General features: G+C 48.9%; 1 protein-coding gene and 1 non-coding gene across 2 annotated transcripts; both read left to right on the top strand.

Moving 5' to 3' along the window:
- The first annotated feature begins 1569 nt into the window (after positions 1-1569).
- Positions 1570-11706, top strand: Ubiad1 (UbiA prenyltransferase domain containing 1). Its single transcript, XM_028893632.2, has 2 exons — positions 1570-2432; positions 9541-11706. Exons 1-2 carry the CDS (start codon positions 1904-1906, stop codon positions 10026-10028), a joined length of 1017 nt encoding a protein of 338 aa, XP_028749465.1. The 5' UTR covers positions 1570-1903; the 3' UTR covers positions 10029-11706.
- Positions 3038-3196, top strand: LOC114709676. Its single transcript, XR_003736963.1, has one exon. It is a non-coding gene; the product is annotated as a U1 spliceosomal RNA (small nuclear RNA).
- Positions 11707-18180: the final 6474 nt, after the last annotated feature.

Raw genomic sequence — 18180 nt, 5'->3', positions numbered from 1 at the left:
CAGTGTGTGTGTGTGTGTGTGTGTGTGTGTGTGTGTGTGTGTGTGTTTGACATTTCTCCAATTTAATATATAAGAAGTGTATCAATGTTTTATAATTTAAAAACATGTCTTAACTAATTGGGAGCCTTTACCTTATTTACAAATTCTTATGCACCTGTAATCCGGCACTTGGACAATTGAAGCAGGGGATCTTGAGTTCCAGGCTACATTTGATGCCGTGTTAAAAAGTAAGAGAGGGCCAGCAAGATGGTCCTGGGTTAAAGGCGCTTACCACCACCAGACCTGAAGACCTGAGTTAAAACCCCAGAACCCACACGGTGGATGGAGATACCCTAACCCTGCCAGTTATCCTCTGACCTAGCACCTAGGCACCACCCCATAAATAAATGTTTGAAAAAGAACAATAACATTAATTTAAAATGTAAAATTTGAAATAAGGAGTGGAGAGATGGCTCATTGGTTGAGCACTTGCTGCTCTTTCAGAGGACTCGGGTTCAGGATTGGGATGTAGCTCAGTTGGTAGATTATCTACCTAGTGTGCATAATCCTTGGCACCACCTAAAACCAAGTGTGTGGGTGAGTGTTCTCAGCATTCAGGGCATTGGAGAAAAAAGCTTAAGGTTGGATCAGAATTTCAGGGTCCTTGTGGGCTACCTTGCCAGTTTCAGGACAGCCTGGGCTACATAGGCCCCTGTTTTTTTATTATTGGATTTTATATTGACTGGGTGTTTTGTCTGAGTGTATATCTACTGTGATCTTCCTGCATGTATGAACACCATGTTTGTGCCTGGTACCTTAGAAGCCAGAAGAGGACACCAGATCCCCTGGAACTGTATTTAGAGGTGGTTGTAAGCAGCCTTCTGGCCACTGGGAATCGAACCCAGGTCCTCAGTAAGGTCAGCCACTGTGCTTAACCACTGAACTATCTCTCCAGCCCTGGGCCCTGTTTCCAAACAAAGAAACAAACGAAAAGCCCAGTGTATCTTGTAGGTCTTTGCATCTTAGTACACAGAAAATTTCCTAGTTCTTTTTTCTTACAGCTATACCTATATATTCCATAACATTGCATCGTATTTTTCTTTTCCTGGCTCTCTGTTTATGAACACTTTTTCTTCTTTTCTTTCTCTCCTTCCCTTCTGTTTGGTGTTCCATTTCCTCACCTTTTCCTGTCCCTTCTCTCTCCCCCTTTCCTTTCTCCTTTGTTCTTCTTTAAGACAGGCTCTCATGCAGCTTGGGTTGGCCTAAAACTCACTATATAATAAGGGATGTCCTTGAACTTTCTTTCTGCCATCATTTTCCAAGTTCTAAGATCAGAGACGCACCACCAGGCTCAGCTTGCACACAGTATTTTCAACGTAGGATTGGTTGGTGTAACCCATCCCCTTAACAATGGGTCTTATTTCAGTAAGCGACCCGCACTGAAATCCTTGGGGTGCTAAAGGGATCTTTCCCAGTGACTCTTGCCTTTAGCTTATTAGGTGAACCCGGGCTCTGGTCTTTGACCACGCCCTCTCCAGCCACACCCCTCGCCGGCCTCCTCCCGGCCCTGCCCGCCCCGGGCCTCGGTTTCCGGGCCGGCCTCTTGAGGACGATGCACAAGATGGCGGCGGCGGCGGCCCGCTGGAGGCTGCCGCCTGTGGCGGGTTGTTGAGTTGTGGTCCGGGAAAGGGAATCCCACAGGCCTCGCTCGGGTGACAGGCGGTCGGGGCAGTGCCGCCGGCCCCGTGAGGGTGGGTGCATGGCCTGCTCTTTGCTGTCGCCTGTTTTTACCGCCGCCCAAACCCTGCCCCGGGGCGGAACCAAAGGAAGGTCAGGCTAGGCTGCCCCGCCTATCTTCGTCCTGGGGCTGTCCCCGTGAGGAGCTCACTTTTAGAATTCACTTTAGCCACGTGTAGCTTCTTCCATGGCTGCGTTGCAGACCCCGGGGGAGAAGATTAATATCCAGGCAGGAGAGACGACCAAGGTTGAGGACAGGGACCCGCTGGGGAACGACTGGGCTGGGCAGGACAGGCTTCCCCAGCGTTCCTGGAGACAGAAGTGCGCCTCCTATGTGTTGGCCCTGAGGCCCTGGAGCTTCAGTGCCTCGCTCACCCCTGTGGCCCTGGGCAGTGCCTTGGCCTACAGATCCCAGGGTGCCCTGGATCCCAGGCTCTTGGTGGGTTGTGCCGTGGCTGTGCTGGCTGTACACGGGGCCGGCAACTTGGTCAACACTTACTATGACTTTTCCAAGGGCATTGACCACAAAAAGAGTGATGACAGGACTCTGGTGGACCGAATCTTGGAGCCCCGGGATGTTGTGCGATTTGGAGTCTTCCTCTACACCTTGGGCTGTGTCTGTGCTGCGTGCCTGTACTACCTGTCGACTCTGAAACTGGAGCACTTGGCCCTCATCTACTTTGGAGGCCTTTCCGGCTCCTTCCTCTACACAGGAGGTAAGAATTGCTCTGCTTCCTGCTCTAAGGTCCCAATTGCTTGAACTGGGAACTGCCACTTTACGTAGGAATTGTAGAAGTGTCAAAGACGCCTTACAGAATTAGGCCACTTGACTGGAAATCCAAAATGTGTGTGTGCCATGGATACTTGGAAAACTTTAAGTTGTGAAGCCCCTGGTTGGTAGTGGGTTATGAACATTACTCACTGCTGGAGACATGGCTTAGCCTTTAAGATCTCTTACTTTGGGGGCTGGAGAGATGACTCTGTGGTTAAGAGCACTGGCTGTTCTTTTAGAGGTCTTGAGTTCAATTCCCACCAACCACATGATATCTCACAACTATCTATAATGGGACCTGTCCTCTTCTGGAGTGCAGGCATATATTCAGACAGAGCACTCATATACATAAGATACGTAAATAAGCCTTTTTTGTTTTGTTTTGTTCTTTCAAGACAGGATTTCTCTGTGTAACAGCCCTGACTGTCCTGGAACTCGCTCTGTAGACCAGATTGGCTTTGAACTCACAGAGATCCGCCTGCCTCTGCCTCTGGAGTGCTGGGATTAAAGGTGTGTGCCTCCACCACCTGGCTAAATAAATAAATCTTAATACTTACCTGGTAGGGGAAATACCATGATCACAAAGTAGCCCTCCTAGAACAAGTCTTATCCATTGCACTCCAAATGTACTGAGCTGACCCCTGTAATTTCCCCAAATGCAGGAAACTTGGCTGCAGGAAAGAAAAGGAAAAGATCTCTTATTCTTGCAGAGGACCCATGTTCAGTTCCCAACACCCATGTTGGGCCCCTTACCCACACACTCCAGCTCCAGGGGCTCCAACACCTTCTTAGGACCTCAGTCGGAGTCAGCACACGTACACACAGATAAACACACACATATAAATTTAAAAACAAAACAGCATAATGTGGGCTGGCAATGGCTGAGTGGATAAAGGCGCCTACCACCAGGTCTGATGACTTGAGTTTGATCTCCAGGACCCACAAGGTAGGAGAGAACCAGCTTCCAAAAGTTGTCTTCCAACCTCTCTTACACATGTGCACACACTCAAAATAGAAAAAGTTTCACATGTAATACGACAACATAGTAATAACTATGCAAACTATTAACATAGACATTTAATTTTTTTTTTTTGTCATCTTCCCTTTTACTCTTTTGGGACCGTTGTGTACCTGGTCCATCATTAAAGTGCAGTGCAGTACATAACCGGGTGTAGGAGGTGGTAAGTGCTACGGGGACACTGATGACTGTCTTAAGTAGTTTGGTTGGCATGGGCCTCACCAAGGAGGTAACTCCTGAGCTAGGTTTGAAGGCAGTGAGAGATGGTGGAGTTGCCACGTGGACGTCTGGGAGTAGAACTGTAGGTATGGGGGACAGCGAGTACCAAAGTGCTGGTGATGTGGAAGGAGAAGTCTACTGTGTGCATCAGGGACTGGAGATCAGGGAGGTGGAGAGGAGGAGTGTGTCTGGGGAGGGGTGGGAGGCTTGCAGACTGCACAGGCAGACCCTCCCTTCAGGCCTCTGGACTTCAAAGTGCAGGGGCCATTGCTTTGAACAGCAGTGTGATGATGTCATGGCTTGAAAGAGCCTCTGGCTGTGGTATTGGGGGTGGATAAGTAGGGTGGGCAAGGATGAAAGAAGGAAGACCAAGTCAGAGGCCCTCGAGCAGTTCAGGCAAGATGTCTGGGGGCTCACATCAAGGTGGTGGCCGCAGGGAGGTGAGGTAGGCTCTACTCAGTGGTTCAGCCTGGTAAGTGTGTGCCTTACCTGGGAATTACACCCCTGCCACACCCAAATCATTGTCACTCCTAGAACAGGTCTCAGTTCAAATTCCTGGTCATTTCTCCAAGGACATTTACTACTTACAGATTTTCTCATTTTACTCAATGGCATTTTTCTCCTTTTTTTTTACGTGTGTGTGTGTGTGTGTGTGTGTGTGTGTGTGTGTGTGTGTGTTCGTCCGTCCGTCCCTCACATGCTAGGCAGGCAGGCACTCCACCACTGAGCTGCACCCCTGGCCCACTCATAACTTCATCCTTCTAGCTCTTTAGACCCAAAGCTGTGGACACCCTTCTTGACTTTTTGTTTTGCTTTGTTTTTTGAGACAGGATTTCTCTGTGTAGTCATGGCTATCTTGGAACTCACTTTGTAAAACGGTGGTCTCGGAGGTCTACCTGCCTCTGCCTTCCAGGTACTGGGACTAAAGGTGCGCACTACCGTGCCTGACTGGACTCTTCTTGTATCTGACACCCAGAGCATCAGCAAGTTGTATTTCTGTTAAAATCAGTCTGAGATCTGAGCACTTCTCTGCATGTCCTGCCTCCACCATGACCTTCTTCTCCCTGGAGGATTACAGAAGCTCCTAATGGTCTCTTTACATCTGCCCTCATCCCTTTCAGGCTATTGCCAGATCATCACCCACAGTAACCCTGGTAGTGGAAGGCAGCTGACAGCCCTCTGTGTAGCACTCTTCAGCTTCCAAGTGACCCCCAATCCAGTCTTAAAAAAAAAAAAAAGGTTGAGTGTGATAGAAGAAGACACAGCACATATGTGAGTGAGCACAACTGCATACATGTACATAACACATGCTACACATGTAAGTACTCATGGAGTGAACAACTAGGACTGACATGTATTCAGCATAGTCTGACTTTTTAATGTTCATTTGTGCTGTATGTGCACATGCAGTTTGCCTGCATGTATATATGTACACCGGGTACCTGCAGGTTCCCACGGAGTCAGAAGAGCATTGGCTCCCCAGAAAGTAGAGTTACAGGCTCTTGTGAGCTGCCATGTGGGTCTGGAAACTGAACCTGGGTCCTCTGGAAGAGCAGCCAGTGCTCCTAACCACTAAGCCATCTCTCCAGCTCCATAGATTTTCTTTTTCTTTTCTTCTTTTTTTTTTCTTTCCAGACAAAGTTTCTCTGTGCAGCCCTGTCTGTCCTGGAACTCATTCTATAGTTCAAGGCTGGTCTTGAACTCAGAGATCTGCCTGTCTCAGAGTACTGGGATTAAAGGGGTGTACCACCACTGCCTGTCTGTAGATTTCCTTTTAACATTGACTTTTACTGGTATAGAATTGACTTGCAGTGAAGTGTGTTTGGTTTGGTGAACCTTGAACAGCTGTATAGTCCCTGCATCTCCATCACCCCCTAGTGCTTCCTCGGGCTCTTCCCACCAGCCCCATCCATCCTCATCTATGCACAGGTAACTACTCTTCTAGTTTCTTTTACTTAGGTTAGTTCTGTGTGGTCTGGAGCACCATGTAGAGGGACCCATTTCATATGGACTACTTGTGACTTTGTTTATTGCAATATGAGCTCTTTTTTTTTGTTGGTTTGTTTTGGGGGATTTTTTTGTTTTGTTTTATTTGAGACAGGGTCTCTCTGTCTATATGGCGCTGGCTAGTCTGGAATTCACTAGACCAGTCTGGCCTCCAACTCACAGAGCTCTTCCTCCTCTGCATCCTGAGGGCTGGGATTAAAGGTGTGGGCTGCCACATCTGGCCTCAGTGTGAGGCTTGGAGTCTGGCTTCTTTTGCCCAGTGTGATGTTGGAAGCTCACTGTGTTGTCATGCATGTCGGCAGCGCCTTTTTATTGTGAGCAGCATCTGTTGAGGGACACACCACACTGTGTTCTGCTCACCTGTTCAGGGACCTTTGGGTTGTATCTGTTTTTTCTGTTGTGACTGAACATTCATGTTCAAGTCTTTTTATGAGTATTTGTTTTCATTTCTCCTGAGTAAATGCCTGGAAATGAAACTGCTGTGGCCTCCTCTGGGTGACGGTGAATTCTACAAAGAGCTGCCAGCCCCTTTCAGAAGTACTTGTCCTGCTCACAGTCCCACAGCAGCACAAGACTTCAGTGGCTCTGCGCCTTTGCCAACTTCCTTCCTGAGTTAGCCTCTGTGTGTAGCCAGGTTGGCTAGAAACTCATGACCCTCCTGCCTCTGTCTTCCAAGTGCTGGTATTGAAGGCATGCGCTGCCACCTGGTCCTGGTCCTTGTCAGCTATTTAATGTAGGTCTTTTTCTTTCTTTTCTTTTTTTTGGTTTTTCGAGACAGGGTTTCTCTGTGTACCTTTGCAAGTTTCCTGGAACTCACTCTGTAGCCCAGGCTGGCCTCGAGCTCGTAGAGATCTGCCTGCCTCCCCGAGTGCTGGGATTAAAGGCATGTGTCACCACCGCCCAGCTTTAATGTAGGTTTTAACAGATTAATCCTAGCTGCTACATGAAGAAAGGTCCCAGTATTTCACTGTGCTATCTCCTTCAGAACTTGGTGTTGGGAGGGATGGGGATGCTTAAAAAGAAACTCCCCTGCAGGTCACATCGCAGAGTCAGGAGGGTTATGGCTGTGTCTTACACCCTGAGAAAGTGCTCTCTCCCAAGCCTCTGTCATTTTCTTGCATAATCTTAAGATTATAAGACCCTTCTCATTCCCTGAGTGGGTTTGTGCTTGGCTTTGGTAGAGGACTTATTTAAGGTGGGGACCCAGGTTTCTGTTGTGATTTTGCTTTGTTTTGAAGCTTAAATACAGGTTTTGGTTTTTGTTTTCTTTTCTTTCTTTTTTCTTTTGGCTTTTCAAGACAGAGTTTCGCTGTATAGCTTTGGAGCCTATCCTGGAACTTGCTCTGTAGACCAGGCTGGCCTTGAACTCACAGAGATCTGCTTGGCTCTGCCTCCCGAGTGCTGGGATTAAGTACGTGCACCACCAATGCCCAGCCTTGAGTACAGTTTTACTAGAGTCAGAGAAGATCAACAGGGAAAAGCAAGCTGCAAATCTCTAGCTGCTGGGAGGAGGGAGATGGAAAGGAGAAAGAAAGAAAGTCATGCCTTTTGCAATAGAGGTAAGCAGACAGCCATGTAGTGGAAAGCGAGGGCCTGCAGAAGAGGAGTGAGAGATTCCTGAGTGTCTGGGAAGCATGCTCATGGCCTCGAGGCTCCATGTAAACAGCTGCCTCAAGGCACGTTTTGCTTGCTGAAGGAAGGAGGGGTCTTGGATCATCCAGCCAGAGGTCGCTTCTTCCCCTTCCAGAGTCGTGTTGTGGTGTGTAGGTCAGTGAGTGTAAGTGAAAATAGGAGCCTCATGCTGGCCTGGCCTGGGAGGAGGCTTCCTGAACACCTGCAGTGTGCAGGGCTCGGGGCTCACTAGTTCAGGGCTGGTGTTCTCTCAAGGGAGCTTTGTGGTGGTATTGTGTTCCCCAAAATATTGTGTACCTTAATAAACTTACCTGGGGTCAGAGAACAGAAAAGCCACTAGATACTTAGGATAGGCAGTGGTAGCACATGCCTTTAATCCTAGCATTCCAGAGGCAGAAATCCATGTGTTCAAGGATACAGACAGGCATGGTGACTCATCACGCCTTTAATCCCAGGGAGTGAGCCTTTAATCCCAGGGAGTGAGGCAGAAAGCAGAAAGGTATATAAGGTGTAAAGACCAGAAACTAGAAGCATTTGGCTGGTTAAGCATTTGGCTGGTTAAGCATTTGGCTGGTTAAGCTTTTAGGTTTTGAGCAGCACAGTTAAGCTGAGAGCCATTCGGATATGAGGACACAGAGGCTTCCAGTCTGAGGAAATAAGATCAGCTGAGAAGTTGGCAAGGTGAGGTAGCTGTGGCTTGTTCTGACTCTCTGATCTTCCAGTGTTCACTCCAATAACTGGCCTCAGGTTTGTTTTTATTAATAAGAACTTTAAGATTCATACAACAGAACTTCCTCCTGGCACATGTCCTAAGATAACCAAGTCATCGACACACAGCATGGCTGTGTGCAATCAGCTTCCTGGTGCTGGGGAACTGAGGAGTCATGCCTATGATGCCTTGTTGGGGTGCTGCATTTTAAAAAACCAGGGGTACTCATTTGCTGCCAGCAGATCCACAACTGCTTCTGTAAAGGTGAAGTTGGCCAGATCTTGGTCCTTGGTTTTTGTGGTTTTAGATCCCCTGTAGATCATTGTCATCTGTCATTTTAGACTGGTTAAATGTGATCGGATACTCTGAGGCCGTGCCTTCAGCATCATAGATCCAAAGCCTTCCCACTACTGTAGCAATCTAGTTTGGGCTATCTCTTTGGTCACCTCCCACCATTGCCTATGGCTTTACTGTCCCAGCCAGAGTGGGAAATACTCTTGACCTCCGACCACAGTTCCAGGTTGAAGTGTTTGTTGCTCTGGTTCTGTGTTCAGTTCAGCCCTAGTGCCAAGTATCGGGAGCCAGCTGTGGCAGGACAGGTGCTGGAACCTGGTTCTGAGGACACAGGGATGTTGAGGCTTTGAGTGTGTGTTGGGAGGCGGGGCAAATCCAGAGTTTTAAAGGAACACTGGAATGGGGTGGGAGGTTCTTACAAGATCAAAAACCACTTGGGAAGGTGTTAACAATATTCTAGAGAAAGAGGACCCTGATTTGGATGTGGGATGTAGTATGGTGCTGGAGATGGAGGGAAGGAGGGGTTTTGGGCAGGCTTTGGAGCAGAATGGTCTCTAGGGATGATTTGGTCTTGATGGGAACCACAGGGAAAACACTGCATGATAACTTCCACGGTTTTCCCATTATATGGGTGATGGTTGTATTCCATACATTTCTTTGTATGGAAGTATATGGTTGTGAATGCCATGGTGTTTGCCATCCCTCTGTCCCTTAGTACGGAGGCCGTTCTCCATTCCAGCAACACCAGGGACATGGAGTCTGACCAGGAGGCCGGCATTGCCATCCTCATCGGGCTGGCCTTCTCCTGTGTGCTCTACAACAAGCCAGAATGGACAGGAGGGAAAGGAGGCAGGATGGACATTGTGTCTTGTAGGGTTGGAGAAGGAGAGTTTTGTGGTCTAATGCAGTGGATCCTAAAGCCTTTCATATGTTCTGGGGCTCCTGTTGTCTCTGTGTACCAGGAGTTCAGGGCACTTTGTGGCAGAAACTGGTTTTGGGGAGAAAACCTAAAAGGCAAACTTGGCAGGTACCAGGCAGTTGAGCTCAGAAACCTGAGTCTGTACTGGCTCATTTGGGGTACCCCATTGATTGCTTACCCTCACAGCTTCTCACCAGACAGCCCCTGTGTCTAGCCCTTGATTCACACTGCCTCTCTGGCTTTTCTGGCTGCAGGAATTGGATTCAAGTATGTGGCACTGGGAGACCTCATCATCCTCATCACTTTCGGCCCGCTGGCTGTGATGTTCGCCTACGCTGTCCAGGTGGGGTCCTTGGCCATCTTCCCTCTAGTCTATGCCATCCCTCTGGCCCTCAGCACGGAGGCCATTCTCCATTCCAACAACACCAGGGACATGGAGTCTGACCAGGAGGCTGGCATTGTCACGCTGGCCATCCTCATCGGACCCACCTTCTCCTATGTGCTCTACAACACGCTGCTCTTTCTGCCCTACCTGATCTTCAGCATCCTGGCCACACACTGCAGCATCAGCCTGGCGCTGCCCCTGCTCACCATCCCCATGGCCTTCTCCCTTGAGAGGCAGTTCCGCAGCCAGGCTTTCAACAAGCTGCCCCAGAGGACAGCCAAGCTCAACCTCCTGTTGGGGCTTTTCTACGTCTTTGGCATCATCCTGGCACCAGCAGGCAGTCTGCCGAGACTCTGAGGAAGCTATCAGCTCCTACCACAGCACAGCCTCTCCTTTGAATGTGCAGAAGCCAGAGACTGAGAAGGGGTGTCACTGGCTAGGGTGGGTGCTCATCATGGGCTGCCAACTTCTACCCTTATGTGTTAGCATTATCTTTGTAAAGATAATCTGCTTGTGATTTGTTTCCTTTGTTATGGGGAGCCCTGAAACCACTGTAGTGTCTGAAGATGGATTGGACATACTGTCTTTGTATTATTTATAATCTCCACTAGAGGGTGTTGTCAGGCCAAGTTAGGATGGAAGGCCCATCTCCCCCTTGTTCTAAACAGAACGCCCTAACAATTTATAAAGGAGCTGTGTCCAAAAGAGCCACAGTGGCGGGCACAGTACTGCCCTGTTACCTTGGCACATAGGAAATGGTAATAATTGGTGCCAGGTCCCATTAACATGGAGCACCTGTCCCTGAATGTGCTGCCTGCTAGAGAAAGTCCCTCATTAACAACCATGTGGCTCCCGGCCTTTTTGCCTGGTGGTGGGTGGTTCAGACATTTCTGTCCTTCATCTCTCCTTTCTCTCATCACCACTGTTGAGGAAAATGTCAGCTCACCCTGCAGCAAGACAGTCAAGCCTGAGGCAGCTGAGGAAAGCACTCTGCTTTCAGTAGGAGGTGTTGGGGGGCTGTGTCCCTCTGTAGAATCCACTAGGATGGCAGTAATTATTGGGACCCGAAGTAGTAGTGGCATTTAAAGCCCATAGGCCTTGTCTCCTCCCAGCTGCTTCCCCTGGTACTCCTCTTGCCTACCCTGCATTTCTGTCCTTCCGTTTCCCAGTCCCAAGACTGTGGGCAACAGTGATGCATGAGTCAGGGACACTTGTCCCCATCTACAGAGCCACAGGATGGGGAAAGCAGGGGCCTGTTGAAGCCAATGGACAGCAGTCCCGGCCCCACTCATCCAGAGTAGTGAGAAGTCCTGCTGGTGAAAACTATGAAATACGGTTCCCTCCTCTCCCTTCGCTTCTGTTGTCTCGTTCAGACAGAGGGTGGTTTCAGTGAGGTCACATCCAAGGGACCAGTGGTGCCGTACACTTGGAAGTGTGACCTCTGCACTGAGGTCACCCTCTTGCATTGAGATGGTCACATCCTCATTGTGCTGTACTCTGTGATCAGCTGTCCTGGAGGGCAGTGCAGGGTCTTGACCTGCAGAAAATGACTTTGAGTTAGCAGTAGGTCATTTCCTTGGGAAAAAATATATTTAAAAATTGCCCAGAGTTCTTCTGAAGTCAGCTTTGTCTAAAAGAAAGCCATGGTCCCTGAACTTGGATGGGGTCCAAAATTCTTGGAAAGGAGCACTCCTTTCCTGTTCTTCCTAGCATACCAAGTTTGTGGCATTTGGTGCTTTTGAGGGTCCTGCCTTTAAAGAAGCACCTACAACCCCTGCTTGGGGCTGACTGCTGTCACCTGGAGGACCAGTGGCTCTCACTGTCCAGGCCTGACACATGGCTACTCTCATCAGAACTGTTGTCAGCTGCTACATCATGCTCTGGTACAGATTTTAATGCCTATTTTTATATATGATCCCCAGAGGCCATATTTGGTGCCACATTTTATATACAGGCCATTATAATTTATATTATGTCTTCTGATTTAATGAAGGTTTCCTGTAGATTTGTTAATTAAAATATGAGAAAATATCCATCAGTGGCTTTGTGTTTCTTTACTTTCCTCCTGCTTCTCTTACTGTGGGAATGTACAGAGGTCTCAGGGAGTGCCAGGCATGGTGGTGCACACTTTTAATTCCAGCACCTGGGAGACAGGCTGGTGGGTCTCTGGGAATTTAAGGCCTGCCAGGGGTACACAGTGAGACCCTGTCTCCAAAACAGAAACTCATTCCAGGCCTTTGGGACAGTGCAATGGAGCACCTCATTCCCTGCAGTGAATCTGGATACTGTTGGAGCAGTGTTGATGGGCTGGCTATGTTGGCTGGCCTTGTGTCAACTTGACACAAGCTAGAGTCACTGGAAAGAAAGGAACCTCAATGGAGAAAATGCCTCCATAGGACTGGGCTGTAGACAAGCATGTGGGGCGGCCCAGCCCATGATGGGTGGTGGCATCCCTGGTGATAGTTGTGGGTTCTATAAGAAAGCAGACTGAGCAAGCCAGTAAGCAGCACCCCTCTGCATTAGCTCCTGTCTCCAGGTTCCTGCCCTCTTCAGTTACTGTCTTATCTTCTAATGGTGAACAGTGCTGTGGAAGTGTAAGCGAAGCAAATCTTCTCCTCCTCAAGTTCCTTTGTCATGGTGTTTCATCACTACAGTAATCCTACCTAGGACAGGGGCCCTTAGGAAAGGTGGCAGGACCATTTAGAGCCAACTGGCCAGACCACATTAACCTCATTACCCGCTATCTCCCCCTACTTATTTTTCTTCTGCTAGGTCTCCATGCTGATGGATTAGGAACAGGTAGTAGTAGATGGAGCGAGTTTACGTTTCAGCTAGGCATTTGACAATATATCCTTATGAACGAGGCAGAGATATGTGGAATGGATATCACTGTAGCTAGATAAATTCCTGAGACTGAATGCACCGTGGGAGAGCTGACGGATCAGCATGTCAGCAGCAGCAGGGGAGGGACCCTTCAGCAGCACATTCGAGTGAGCCCTGCCCTCTTTGGGCCTTTGCCCAGCTAGATTCAACACCTGTCATTAGCAACTGGAGTAAGGCATCCCAAATTGAAGCTTTCAGGAGCCTCGGAGGAAGAGCTTCTAGGACTGATAATTAGGATGCTTGGGAATTAGAAGGCTACTTTGATAGGTCAAGAGAACAAGTGAGCATGAATAAATGCAGAGCGATACACTCGGGTCTCCCAGATACCGGCATGTGATTGAGAAGGAGTTGACCTGTGACATGAGAGCAGATGTGGCTGTGGGTTTTATGAATGACTCTAGGCTGCATGGTCACATGCCTTGACCATTTGAGTCAGATTTATTCTGCTCACCCAATGAGTAGCAGGGAATTCAACTCCAGTCATCTCAGGCTCTTCCCATGCCTGTAGGGTTGGTCACTGGGGACCCCTCAGTCTCTTGGGGGCCAGAGTCAGGGATTTTAGTTAGGCCTTTAGTCCTTCCATTCACCAGCTGTAAGGTCATCTCTTCTGCTACCTGGTGCTGAGCTTCAGGCCTGGGATTCACCCTGCTTCTCTTGGAAGGGTTTAGGATGACCCTTCCTGTTGACAGGTACCAGGGGCCTGTGGGGCACACTGGTCCCTGCCACCCCATACCCATTTCTACCCCAGCTCGGTGACCTTTCTGTGGTCTCTCTGTTTACCTCCACTGCTCAAATCTGTCCCTCCATGCCTTTGTTGAACCTTTGCACCATGACCCACCTAGAAGACCTTGGAAGCTCAGGCCTGGCCTGCTCTGGGCCTGAGGGGCTGATTCATGAATCAAGTGTATGCTGTTTTACTGTCTGCTACTTCTGTATTAATAATCAAACCCATACCCAGGATATAACCCTAACCTCAGACTAAGACAGTGATGACCTTGGTGAAGGTTACTGTGATCCACAAGGTGAACAGGAAGGCTATTACAGTCCAGAACAGGGAGGCAGAAGGCCTGGTCACCACTGTACTGGCCATTTTTCATAGGCTGGGCCTGAACCTGCACACCTTGTTGGCCATGGAAAGAGTCAGTGTGAGACAGATGAAGAGTGTGTCATAGCCGGGTTATCGGGGACTATGGGGGTCCAGCCCCTCAATAGTCCCCTCCGAGGGTCCAGGAAGAATCTACAACCAGCTGATAATTAATCTTTGATGAAAAGAAATGAATCTATGTACACGAGACTCCTTAGTTCATACACTTTATTATTTTGTGATAGTTCTCTCTACACAGCTTCTATTCTGCTCTCATGCCTAGCTTCTTTCTTGCCTAATTTCTCTCTATATTTATCTACTGTCCCCTCTAGGTTCTACCTTGATTCCTTCATCTAGTTCTGTCCCTTCTAGGTTCTCATCTATCTAGTTCTTTCCCCTATTAGCTCCTTTCCCATCTCCTTCTCTCTCATCTGGCTCTTCCTCATCTTCCATCTCGTTCCTCTGCTCCTCTCTTTTAGCCCTTCAATCTAGTTCTTCCCCATCTCAGTTTGTTCCTCGAAAGTTCTTTCCCATCTAGTTCTCCCGTACTCTTTTCTCTTCTCTGTCTTGTGCCCTGGAAGTCCCAGTATATAAAGGGAGGGTCCGAGCTAAATTGTGTAAAGCTATTACTCAACGCCTGCCTCTCCTAGGCGGTGTCTCCGTGTGGAATTTACCTAAGTCAGGAGACTTGCCTGTGGGCTGCTATCACTGTTAGTCCTTGAAAGTTGGGCACCCCCTGGGCGGTGTCTCCTTGTGGAATTTAAATCAGGAGACTTGCAAGTGGGCTGTTATCATTGTTATCCTCAGAAGTTGGGCACCCACCTGGGTGGTGTTTCCTGTAGTCCTTGAAAGTGGCTAAGGGAGATATCTGATTCCAGAGAAAGCCTTTCCTGAGGCTGTTCTCCAAATACCTGGAATGTGTGTGTCCAGAGAGTGATCAGTCCACACTCTTAGCTCTTCTTGGGAAAACTATGAAGGCACACATGATTTTCTTAACAGAACACAACTGATATATAACAAGCCAAGTAACACCAAAAACTCCTTGGGATTTAGCTTCTTCTGGAGGAATTCCCTGATCCCTCCAGGTAGTGACTTTGCCATAACCAGCTGAGTTCTTATGATATATTCCTGCGACGCACAGCACCGGGTGGCACACACCTTTAATCCCAGCACTCGCACTCGGGAGGCAGAGCTAGGAAGATCTCTGTGAGTTCGAGGCCAGCCTGGTCTACAGAGTGAGATCCAGGGCAGGCACCAAAATCTACACAGAGAAACCCTGTCTCGAAAAACCAAAAAAAAAAAAGCATATCATAGAGATGTGCGCTTGGACTTCAGAAGTACCTTTGGCAGTATATGGAGTGCAGAATGAAGATATAGTTGAGAGCCAACTTCATTTCTAGGTGGTGTGTGTGTGTGTGTGTGTGTGTGTGTGTGTGTGTTGCGTGGGTAACAGCTGCAGCAGAGATTTTACAGTTTCTCAGTGTGGGAGCGATGTTTTGAAGGTGCTATTAACAAACTGGGTCTTGTCCAAGAAGCATTTGGAAGAAGGGTGAGGGCACATAAAACCATGTTGGCCTGGAAAGGAGACCTGAAGAGGAAGTCTTGGGGAAGAATGATTGGGCTGGGTACGCTGTGTTCAGAGTAAAACCAGGACATGCAGATGGGACTTACCCAATCCCACATTTAAGCTCTTGTGTTAAAAGGAACCTCTCTAGCCATGAGTGGAAAGAGCAAGTGGTGTGTTCAGAACATCCCAGTGGGTGGTGAGTTTCCTGCAACTAGAGGCATTCAAGAGAAAAGCGGTTCCTTGTCAAGAATGCCCCGAAGCACAGAGTCACATTAGAGAGAGCTCGGATGGACAACTGGGGTCCTCTGACCCTGTGATGTGGCTGTTCTGTGAAGAGTTGCTTCTCAGACCGGCTCCTGAAGGTTGGGAACAGAGAGAGCCGAGGGTACAAGGAACATGTTGACACTTCGGCTTTTAAGTGACATCCAGCTGTGTGGACTGATACTTCCTTCCTTTTTTGTTTGTCTTTCAAAATTATATGCAGACTCACTCCCAAACACATGTCCATGCTGTGGACTTCACCCTCACTGGCCCTTGAGGTGGGATGGCTGGCAGCCGCACTCCTCGGCACCCACTGCTAATGGACTGCCAGCCTCTTCCATTCCTGGCTGCAGACCATGCAGGCTGGCGTAAAGGAGTGCCTCCAGCAAGGACCGGCGCTCCCACTCTGTCTCAGCCTGCTGACGTGGTCTGCGCTTTGTTCTTTTTCAAATCGGGACAGCCCTCCCTCGGTGAATGACCAAACTGCACACCAAAGGGTGGTGAGGCCTGGTCAGGCCCCTCCTGAGGCCCTGGTGACACACACTCCTACCCACCAAGATGTAGATGTTCTAGAGGAATCTGTGAATGTTTTGGTCACATGCTCCTGACTAAGCTGGGTAGAGGGTAACAGGAAATTGGTTTGGGCTCTGTGGTGTGATTAAAGGCATGGCCCAAAGTCCATAATCCATGCTCCAGCCATACCCTAGCTTCTGTATTTCCCAGTGCAGCTTAGAATCACCCCACAGTTAGAGATCCAGCCAGATTTAACAAGACAGCTCCAGTGTGTGTCTGTATCTGTTTGTTAATGTGTCTATTGTCAATGTCCCCTAGCAAATGGATGATGGACAGACAAATGAGACGATGTCTATTTCAGCACCTGCACAGGGCTGGGCACAGCTGACAGAGGTGGGTTTCATTAATGAGCCATGGAATGAACGATGTTTTGAAGGTGCTATTAGCAAACTGGGTCTTGTTCAAGAAGCATTTGGAAGAAGGGTGAGGGCACATAAAACCATGTTGGCCTGGAAAGGAGACCTGAAAGAGGAAGTCTTGGGGAAGAATGATTAGGCTGGGTACGCTGTGTTCAGAGTAAAACCAGGACATGCAGATGAGACTTACCCAACCCCACATTTAAGCTCTTGTGTTAAAAGGAACCTCTCTAGCCATGAGTGGAAAGAGCAAGTGGTGTGTTCAGAACATCCCAGTGGGTGGTGAGTTTCCTGCAACTAGAGGCATTCAAGAGAAAAAGGGAGTAGCTAGGCCCTGTGGGACATACTAGAAGACCATGCTGACATATCACATAGCTGACTGACACAGAGCAGTGAATTCCACTCAGGGTTGGAAGTGGAAGGAAACTATGACAGTAACTCTAAGGATCTCTTAAGGTGGAGCTCATGTTTCTGGAAACCTGTGAATAATTAAGGTATTGGATAAGTGACTTCGAGAATGATGGTGATAAAGATGCCATTTATTGCAGGCTTGCTGTATGCTAGACCTTGTTCTAAAGCTTAACTACATTGTTTTAATGTTCCTCACAGCTGCATGAACAGGGTATTGAGGTCTTTTTCCATAAGACAAAAAAACTGAGCAAAGGGAGATAATTAAACTTGCCCGGGTCTCCCAGTTAGTAAGGGAGAGAACCGTCCTGCAAACCGAAGTCTGTGCCTATGGGGATTCTCTCCCATGTCCTCTTGTCCTGTCGCTCCATACCTCGCAGCGTCTTGCACGTGAGGACTCCATCCATTGGTCCGACCTTGGGAGTGGGAGCTGTGGGGAAAGAAAGATAGGGCTGCTGGTGGAGCCTCAGAGGCCTGGAGTCCCACACGGCCCTCCATGGCCACAGTGGTCATTAAGGTTTCTAAATGTGGGAGTGACTGGGTCAGCAGCTCCAGGCCAGGAAGGTAGTTCCCCTCAGAGTGAGCCAGCTGCCTTCCATGTGACCTTCTAAGATAGGCAAGAGACAGCAAGATACAGGCAAGAGACCTGTGGAAGAGATGGAGGGGGATGGAGAGGAAACGTTAGGGCTCTTTAGGAGCACCCCCTGTCCTGGCACCAGTTTACAGGGTCCGGTCTTCAAAGTGAGGTCTCCTTAGGCGTCATCTAGGAAGCCAGCTTGATGGTGATGGAGGTAAGTCTGCGTGAGTCTGGGTGGTGAAGTCAAATTTCAATTCAGATCCTGCCCATCTTTGACTATTGCTTACCTCAGTTGGAGAGGAAGGTCCATTCTCAAGGTAAATTTGGGCTCCCTCCCCTCCATCTGCCTTCAACATTCTTTTTCTCACCTGGCCACTGGAATGGAGGTCCCATAGAAACGGCCCAGTCGCTTTACCTGGTGGGAACGCCGCCAGCCACCAGGGGGCATTGGAGAGAACTCCAGGTCACCTTCAGGGAGGGATCAGGGTCTGCTGGACACTTGAGAGTTACATGGGGATGTGGGACTGCCCACTTGGATGAGAGCACTTGCATTTGGGAAGGCGGTGGACACAGTCAGCCATAGAACAAACGGCAAGATCTGCAGCTCACTGAGGGAAGAGATCATCTGCCGAGTGGAGTGGATCAGGAGGGGCTTCCGAGATGGCAATGGGCAGAGCTCAGGGTTCCTAGGAGGGATTGCCAAGAGAGGTGCTGGTGGGCTGGCGTACCTCTCCTCACAGCTGGAGAACACCCCTGCCTGCTGCGGAAACCACACGTTGGCAGTTTTCCTTTAATCTCTG

This window comes from Peromyscus leucopus, chromosome 2 (assembly GCF_004664715.2).
Source record: "Peromyscus leucopus breed LL Stock chromosome 2, UCI_PerLeu_2.1, whole genome shotgun sequence".
In the NCBI taxonomy this organism is placed as follows: domain Eukaryota; kingdom Metazoa; phylum Chordata; class Mammalia; order Rodentia; family Cricetidae; genus Peromyscus; species Peromyscus leucopus.
This window is presented reverse-complemented; position numbering and strand designations above follow the sequence as displayed.